The sequence below is a fragment of the Pogoniulus pusillus genome, chromosome 30 (assembly GCF_015220805.1).
Source record: "Pogoniulus pusillus isolate bPogPus1 chromosome 30, bPogPus1.pri, whole genome shotgun sequence".
Lineage (NCBI taxonomy): Eukaryota > Metazoa > Chordata > Aves > Piciformes > Lybiidae > Pogoniulus > Pogoniulus pusillus.
In genome coordinates, this window is record NC_087293.1 from 8,608,477 (window position 1) to 8,617,834 (window position 9,358).

At 50.3% G+C, this 9,358-nt stretch overlaps 1 protein-coding gene and 1 non-coding gene across 2 annotated transcripts; both read left to right on the forward strand.

Moving 5' to 3' along the window:
* The first annotated feature begins 145 nt into the window (after nucleotides 1–145).
* On the forward strand, nucleotides 146–217 carry TRNAA-UGC (transfer RNA alanine (anticodon UGC)). Its single transcript has one exon. It is a non-coding gene; the product is annotated as a tRNA-Ala (tRNA).
* A 3,649-nt stretch (nucleotides 218–3,866) lies between these two features.
* UBB (ubiquitin B) lies at nucleotides 3,867–5,421 on the forward strand. The gene is made up of 2 exons (XM_064168440.1): nucleotides 3,867–4,158; nucleotides 4,647–5,421. Exon 2 carries the CDS (start codon nucleotides 4,652–4,654, stop codon nucleotides 5,339–5,341), a length of 690 nt encoding a protein of 229 aa, XP_064024510.1. The 5' UTR covers nucleotides 3,867–4,158; nucleotides 4,647–4,651; the 3' UTR covers nucleotides 5,342–5,421.
* Nucleotides 5,422–9,358: the final 3,937 nt, after the last annotated feature.

A 9,358-nucleotide genomic window follows, 5' to 3' on the forward strand; every position in this document is an offset into this window, starting at 1 on the left:
CTGAGCGGGGTCTGTCCTCGCACAGGCACCCTCTGTCCTGCTCTCTCCGTTGACATCACCTCGCTACTTCCCTGCTACATTTAAGGAGGACAGCCCGCCGTGAATAGCCACCTGGCGACCAGGCGGGAACGGCACCGCGAGGCACGGGGATGTAGCTCAGCGGTAGAGCGCATGCTTTGCATGTATGAGGCCCCGGGTTCAATCCCCGGCATCTCCACAAAGTTGCCTGTTTCTTTTCCCCTTAATTTTAATCCCTTAATACGTTTATCAACAAAAAGCCGTTTCCCAAAAAGGCCCACGATGCCAGTTTCCTGGTGGCAGAAAATGGCTCTTTTTGGGTCACCTGGTTCTCCTTGGAACTGTGCAAATAGCTGATGGGCTAAGTCATCATTGCTTTCTATAGGTCCCTGAAAGGAGGCTGCAGCCAGGTTGCAAGTTGGTCTCTTCTCCCTAGTAATAAGCAATAAGATCAGAGGAAATTGCCTCAAAATACACCAGGGGAGGTTTAGGTTGGATATTAAAGTAAACTTCTTCACTGAAAGGTTTCTCAAATACTACAAGAGGCTGCACAGGGAGGTGGCTGAATCCCCATCCCTGAGGAGGTTTAGAAGAAGCACAGAGGTGATGCTGAGGAACATGGTTTAGCACCACACTTGGTAGAGTTAGATACCTGATGATCTTAAAGGTCTTTTCCAACCAAAATGGTTCTTTGATTCTCACATCTCTGGGTCTTTCATTGCCACATAAACGCCCTACTGTCTCAGAAGAGCTCTGAAATGCAAGTGGGACACTGGCTTGCCAGCCCTGCTTGACACCTTCCCACCCCAGAACCAGCAGAGCTAGCTACAGGAAAACCTGCAGTGAGCCCAGAGCTAGTTCAGGTTTCTGACACCACGCTCCCAGAGCCAAGTGGGAAGGCACAAAAGCTGGGACATCACAAGTGACTTGCTGGTTGTGATGGCGCAGAAACTTTTTCCTGGATCTGCTGTCCTGCTCCAGCCAAATCCTCACAGGTAGCACCTTGGTTTCACTCAGAGCAGGTTGGAAAACAAGCTCCTTGCTTTGATCTCCTTGGGTTGTCCAGGCTCACACTGCTCCATCTTGGCCAGGAAGCTCTTCAGAGCTTCAATCAGCTTTTATCTACACAGTTTGGTTACCAGCTGTTTTATCTCTGCTGCTGTCACCAGCAGTGCACTCGACTTGCTGTGGTAGGAAGAGCTGACTAGCGAAAGATGCAGAATGACATTGCTTGCCACAGTGGTTAAAATGCATCTCGTGCTATTTGTTTACTCTTAGCTGTTATTTTGAGCCAAATGTTTATCTCTGGCACTTGCAAGCACAAAGATCCCCACTGTAAATCACAGAATCATAGAATCAACCATATTGGAAGAGACCCCCAGGATCATCCAGTCCAACCTAGCACCCAGCCCTGTCCAATCAACTAGACCATGGCACTAACTGCCCCAACCAGTCTTTTCTTGAACACCTCCAGGGATGATGACTCCACCACCTCCCTGGGCAGCCCATTCCAATGCCAATCACTCTCTCTGCCAACAACTTCCTCCTAACATCCAGCCTATATTTCCCTCAGCACAACTGGAGACTGTGTCCCCTCGTTCTGTTGCTGATTGCCTGGGAGAAGAGACTGACCCCACCTGGCTACCACCTCCCTTCAGGTAGTTGTAGACAGCAATAAAGTCATCCCTGAGATTTCTCTTCTCCAGGCTGCACACCCTCAGCTCCCTCAGCCTCTCCTCACAGGGCTGTGTTCCAGGCCTCTCACCAGCTCATCACCCTTCTCTGGACGTATTCCAGTACCTCAACATCTCTCTTGAATTTAGGGGCCCAGAACTGGACACAGCACCCAAGGTGAGGCCTGATCAGTGCTGAGTACAGGGGAAGACTAGTTTCCCTTGTCCCACTGGTCACACTGTTCCTTGCACAGGACCTCACTGGACAGCTTACTTCTGGAATACACCAATACACCCTGCACATGAAAACAAGAAAGAGATGGTTCCTGCCCCAGAGTTTGTAGTAATGGTCATGACCTAACAGTTCTGGCACAGGAACGCTGGATTCATCAGTGTTGTGGGTCATGATCTGCTAGCACCACCTTTCTACTATTCACCAAGTCTGTCTTGAAATCATAGCAAGGACTACTCCTGCAGACAGTGCAGGAGGACTACCAGGTGGCTTTGTTCACAGAAAGCCCCTCAGAGCTCAGGAAGGCACTGCTCTGCAAACCAGCCAGACCTATTTACGGGCTCAGTTGCACTACAGCCTAAAATCTGCCGATCAATCTGGATGTAAGGCAAACCTGCACCTTTAGGGGTGTGCTGCTCCACCTGAGTCAGGTATCAGGCACAAATTCATTCAGGGTGCTCAGCAGCTGGCTGCCCACCCTAATGATATAGAAACATTACTTTGTCATCTTAATTTCTTCCTGTTACAAAACTTCACTTCATCATGAAATATACTGCTCTGTGCCTTTTTGACTACTTCTACACCAGTCCTGAGCATTTACTCTGCAACCAAAGTAGTATATTTAGCATAATGATTCACTTTCCAATGAGGAAAGACCTAAATCTCAAAGGCTATTTCCATCTTTCATGTTCATGCATCTCCACATGCACACAGTGTAAGCCACTGAGCACAATTCTAACCTGAAAATAAACCAAAAGGCTGGTTTAGACTTTTTTTCCGCCAGCTAAATGTGTTTGAGATTATCATGGCTATTGCAATGCTGAGACCTAGCACTAACATAGCAGAGGCTGAGGTCTCCAGACTATTCCCCTCCATGTGTCAGGCAAATGCAAACTACTTTCTCTCACACCAATCACAAAGCTGTTGCTGGTCTTCTGCTGCTTTCCTACTGGTGTGCAGCCCTGGGTGTTACCTGTGTCTGTCTGGCAGGCAGCAGTTTCACACTGGTGCCAGTAAAGGAAGGATTTATGTGGGTGGGTGAACCAAATGGTATCTCCTGAATCCTGCAAATGAAGCTCCATGTTGTTCTCAGCTGTGCCTTTGCGTCACTGTGTAGTTTGGGATAGCACAGGAGCCAAGAGATCCACCAGAAAGTGCTCTGCAAGCTAGAATAGAACAAAAATAGATACTATTATTTCTATTTCTGATTTTACTCCAGCAACAAGGGCCTTAGTACTGCACTATAAACTCCACTGTTATCTCAGATGCAAACTGTGTGCATGAGTACAGTCACTGATCATATCCCCTAAAGACTGTCTGCAGGACTTGGATCTCTGTTCAGCAGTCCTTTGTTCCTCACTTCTCCCTTTTGGGGTCTGTTTGCCCTTCATCTGCTGACAGAAGTCCTCTGTCACCTCCCTGCTGTGGTGCGGGCTCAGTCCTCCAGGCTGTGTGGCCGTAGGCCCCAGTGGTTAACACAGCAGTTGGACACCACCTTCCTTTCCTGTGCCTTGCTTGCTTTACAGGCCTCAATGACACCACGGGGCTGACACAAACCTGCCTGTAGGGCCTCACCCTTGCCAGTCACAGCAGGCCTGGTCCTAGATAACGGACACCACATTTCCCTGCTACTTTTCTCCAGTGAGCATGCTGAAATCCATCCTGGAAAAAAATACTTTGTTTCCATGGTCCCTGTCCGTACCAGCACCTCTGAAACCGCCTCCCAACAAGGCACACATAGAGCCGCTCCTCATTCTGCCCCAGGCAGAAAAAAGCAAGGAAGTGCTCTTCGAACAGGGGCGCTACTTCAGAGGTTTAATGGCGTAGTAAATCCTAAGGCTTTGACGAGAAGCCTTAGGCACAATCCAAAGGCTCGGCTCGCTGAGACCCCAAGCGCCCCCCGCGGCTTCTAGCTCAGCTCCGCTCCAGGAGCTCCAGGCCAGGACTTCCGGCACGCTGCGCCGCACACTGCCGCTGCCGCTGCCGCCTACGGTGCGGGGCGAGCTGCCTCACGAGACGCTGACGCCTCCGCACCGCTGGACCTCATTAACTTCCACCTTCCCAGGAACGCTGCAGCGAAGGCCGCCGGGAAAATAGTGCTCGGCGGAGTGATCCGAGCCGTGGGGGCGGGGCGCAGGAGGCCATATAAGGGACGGGAAGGGGCTGTGTGGCGCAGTTGTGGCTGTGTAGGTCTTGGGGGCTGTGTTTACGGCGACTCGTCCTGTGAGCTTCTCGGTGAGTGTATTGCTGCTCGACCTGGCCGCCTCACCGCGGGGAAAGCGGAGGGCAGAGCCAGTTGTCGTGGCGGCGGCGGGGCTCAGACGTGTGCTGGGTGGGGCAGGCGGCAGATGTGCGTGTGCTGAGGGGAAGGAGATGTGGCCGGAGGAGGCGGTGGGCTCCAGGCCGGGACCGTGCTTTTTAGTGGGAGCACAGCGAGCAGGCGGCGGAGAGCGGCTGAGGAAAGGGCCCGGGCCGGCACAGGCGAAATGGCGGCCGCGCAGGCGCAGCGCTCCTGCGGGATGGCGGCGCGCGCTCGCCTTGGCGGGAAGCGGAAGGGGCGGTTGGCCCCGCCCACCGCCGGGGGCCGTATCGCGTAACCTCGGTTGTGACGTCACAGGGCGTGGCGCGGCGACTGGGCGCGTAGCTGCAGGGAGCTCGGCTGCTGCTGGGGCTGCCATGAGCTGGAGGGGGAGGCGTGACTAAAGTGCAGTGATCTCTTGCAGAGAAAATGCAGATCTTTGTGAAGACCTTGACTGGCAAGACCATCACCCTGGAGGTCGAGCCCAGTGACACCATAGAGAATGTCAAGGCCAAGATCCAAGACAAGGAAGGCATTCCCCCTGATCAGCAGAGGCTGATCTTTGCTGGCAAGCAGCTGGAAGATGGACGTACCCTGTCTGACTACAACATCCAGAAGGAGTCCACCCTGCACTTGGTGCTTCGCCTGAGAGGTGGCATGCAGATCTTTGTGAAGACCTTGACTGGCAAGACCATCACCCTGGAGGTTGAGCCCAGTGACACTATAGAGAATGTCAAGGCCAAGATCCAAGACAAGGAAGGCATTCCCCCTGATCAGCAGAGGCTGATCTTTGCTGGCAAGCAGCTGGAAGATGGACGCACCTTGTCCGACTACAACATCCAGAAGGAGTCCACCCTGCACTTGGTGCTTCGCCTGAGAGGTGGCATGCAGATCTTTGTGAAGACCTTGACTGGCAAGACCATCACCCTGGAGGTTGAGCCCAGTGACACCATAGAGAATGTCAAGGCCAAGATCCAAGACAAGGAAGGCATTCCCCCTGATCAACAGAGGCTGATCTTTGCTGGCAAGCAGCTGGAAGATGGACGTACCCTGTCCGACTACAACATCCAGAAGGAGTCCACCCTGCATCTTGTCCTGCGCCTGAGGGGTGGTAACTGAACTGGCCAGTTACTACTTGCTTTCAAGTAAAAGTTTCTCTGCACTTGTTCATTCTAATAAAGCTGTTGCATCCACAAAAAGTTACAAGTGTCAAGTTACATGAATGATTGTTTCTGCCCTTCACAGAGTGTACCTGTCTAATAAAGACCAATGACAGGGTTACACCTCCAGTAGTTGTCTAGTACACAGTAATGATAGGGTTCCACTTCCAAAGGTGTTGCAAAACCTCCTTATGCAAGGCGTGCACATGCCTGGCAAGAGGAACTGTCCTTAGCAGTGGTTTTCCTGAGGTTGTGTAAGTGTTCTCATAACTGGCTGAAGTTCAGTGCCAGGCTGCAGATGTTCTGCAGCTGGTGGCGTTGCGTAAGCCTGAATACATAACAGGAGGCTGCAGTTCCGGAGCTGGCAGTGGTGCTTCTTTGCCCGGCGTTTTCTAGCCCTGGTGTTCCTGGACACACACTACCAGCAAAAATAATCCTATGTGTCAGAGCCCAGCAGTGTACTCTGATGGCTTCAGGGTGTGCCAGTGGTAAGACCTCAGTAATGGTCCTGGGGTCTGGGCCTTGGGAGGTTGGTTGGCTTCATTCAGTTCTGGGGCAGGTATGTTTTGAATAGTTCATTAAGCAAACTGTCAAGATACACAAATACGAAGTCTGGACTATGCTTGCATCCCAGCCATGCAGCAAGTGGCAATAGGAAAGTATCAGCCAAATGTTAAGAGTGGTTCCTGTGTATTGTAAAAATACTGTTGGAAGTCTCTATGGAGGTGCACTATGGTGAGGTGGAGGTTGCCTGGCTGTGGGAGTGCTGGGGACCAAGGAGGCAAAGCTAAGACATGAAATATGAGAAATGCCATTTACAGGCATAGTGATGTGACCTGATTTTGAGAGGGTGTGGTAGGAGTTGGGTAGTGGATTTGGCTGCTTACTGACTCAATGGAAGGGTGGAATAGCAACATTTGACTAACACCAACTTAATCTTGATTGAAGGAGTATTGGAAGATGTTTTTAGTGCTCAGTGACCTGTAAAGAAGAAATTTGCATCATCAAGATCTGTGCTGAACTGGTAGAAGCTCTTGAATGCTGCTGAGCTCCAGCTTGTGCCAGGTAGGAGCAGATAACCTTGCAACTGCTGTGATCCTTGGCTACTGACCCTAGGCTCTGTGTGGGCTGGTAGATGCTGCTGTTGGGCTGGGTGGGGTGGTGCAGGGCCCTGAGGACCCTCACTTTATACACTCCTCAACAAACAGTAGAACTTGTTCTCTGAATCATGAGAATTTATGCAGCAAGTGAAATGGCAGCAGCCCTTCAGCAATATAATGTAATGATGCTCCTTAAATGTGGGTGTTTGATTCAGGGCAGGCCTGGGTGTTCCTAGAACAAATCTGCTTAAGGATGGTGCTGAAGCTCCTTTCTTCACGTGCCTGGGAAAATTTTACTGGGCAGGGGGAGGGGGAAGAAGCTGTAAAAAACAGCTGCAAGCAGCTCTGATTTGGAGGTGTGGTGTGCTGTGGGGGCAAAGTTGCAGGGGGACATGAGACTGGATGGATGTCAAAAGCCTGCATGCAGGACTGTAATGCTGTGTTCTGAGACATTATTTTAAATGCCTCTGAAAAAAAAACCCCAAAAGAGTGCTGTACCTGAAACCTACAGTGCTCTATAGACACATAACAGCCCACAGTGTGATCCAAGTGGATGTGGTGCAACCAGACAAAGCAGCTTGTTGGAGGACAAACCTGCACCTTGGTCTCGTAAACTGAGTCAAAGTGCTTATCTCTGCAGGTTGCTTTCATTTCGCCAGCTCCAAGGGGCTGTTAACAGAGGCAGCACAAACACTTCACCCATGAGTGGAGACCACATCTTGCTTAGTGCAAACCACAGAACAGCAACACTTGAAAACAGGGAAGCGCTGTGGAAATGGTAGGGATGTCTTTTGTTCTGACCATGAGGGTACCTATTGGCACTTCTGACAACCTCACAGGGTTCACTTTGTCCCTCAGTGCCTCGGGGTACCTCCTGCATGTTACTTGGGTTTATTTGGTTTTGAAAGAAAACTGTTCACAGGATTTCTTTCTAGCAAAATATTTTCAAGTATGGGAAAAGACAGCACCTGCTTTGAGCTGGGTCTGAAAGCTGTGCTGATGGAGAAATGGGTATGGTCAGCAGCTTGCCTCCCCTGTGGAGACCCAGCCAGACACACGTTAACTGGTCTGGCAGTTAAAACAGAGGAAACAAATGAGAAACATAATTAAAGACACAAAACCAGGTCTTCAACCAAGGTGAAGGCCATGGCAAGAGCTCGGTGCTCTGCTGTTCTGTCCTCTGCCTGAATGGGAACTGTGGGCTTGTGTCTCCCTGTGGCACCCACATATTGCACCATGGAAGATAGTGTTGTGAAGTTAGGTGCACTCCAGTTTGTAGACCTTTTGGTTCAGAACAATTTACAGTGTAGACAGGAGGATGATGCATGTCATTGTTTTAAAATAGGCTGTCACAGTCTAAAGTCTTCCCATTTTTACTTTCTACTGCTAGAAACTTAAAGAAATGAGCCTCAACCAGGCTTCTATTCAGGGTGACATTAGGTGCACAAGATACAAACCCTCCTTTCACATACACATACCACCACCACCCCGGTTCCTTGGAAATCTGAAGGAGGTTAAGAGGTGATAGAGGCGATGTATATTTTCTCCCCAGAGGGAGGCTTGGTCACCAGCTGATGGCTTGACACTTGCCAAGCCCCTTACAGCTGACTGTGCTTGCTCCTTTTCCTGAGACACAAAATACTCTCCTGCTAATGTGCTGGCCATGAATGGACCCAGCCCTCCCCTCAGGTGGCCTGGGCTGTATATTATATGCATTTTATTTTCACACTGAGCTTGATGAGGCACTAGCACACGATGCCCAGATAGGTTCCTAGATGCCCTATAAGCATAAGAGGTGTTGGTGTGGTGGTGGTGGTAAATTCTCAGCTTTAGATCAGAGGCATTTAATCTTCATTGCACATTTAAGAGTCCAGCCCCAGAGCTGGAGTTACCTCAGTATCATGAATTGACCTAAGAACTCTTATTTAACATGAGACCTAAAATCTACCTAACATGAATGGGAACTGGTCATGGGAACCAGTATGGAGCACCAAAACTTGGCCAGATCCACCTACAGCAGAGCTAGGTCTATCTGCCATGGCTGAGGATGATGATTGAAGCCTCAGGTGCCTCTCTGGACATCAGCAATCTAGCTGAAAGTTTCCTTGCCTGTGGCAGAAGGGTTGGAACAAGATGACCTTTAAGTCTTCTTCCACCTCAAGCCTTTTTAGGAATTTCATCTCAGATTAAAGGGTGGGAAAGTTGGAAAACAGACCATCCACCTAAGGAACTGCCTAGAGGTATGGGAGGAGTAAAAGGATAAAGAAGGGCTGCTGCAGTGGATTTGTATCAAGGGAGTTTTACCCTGAGAGCTTATCTACCAGGAACAATGGCATTTTTGTGTTTCATTTTACCTATAATCATCATGCTTCCTCCCTTACATGTCTGGAGAACAGGACTCTGCAAGCACTAGCAAAAATAATGTTTATACAACAGAGCTATCTCAATATGAAACCTGCTCATTTCTCAGTCAGAGAGGGGACACTGGACAAAACCCATGAAGGCAGATCACAGAATCACAGAATCAGTCAGGGTTGGAAGGCACCACAAAGGATCAGCTAGCTCCAACTCCCCTGCCATGGGCAGGGACACCCTACCCTAGAGCAGGCTGGCCAGTGCCTCCCCCAGCCTGGCCTTAAGGACCTCCAGGAATGGGGCCTCAACCACTCCCTGGGCAACCCATTCCAGGCTCTCACCACTCTCATGCTGAACAACTTCCTCCTCATGTCCAGTCTGAACCTACCCATCTCCAGCTTTGCTCCATCCCCCCATGTCCTGTCACTCTCTGATATCCTAAATGAGCAGAGCAAAAATAGTATTTTCCAAAGATTGGACCAGACCACCCCTGGAGTCCCTTCCAAACTGGAATTCGGGGA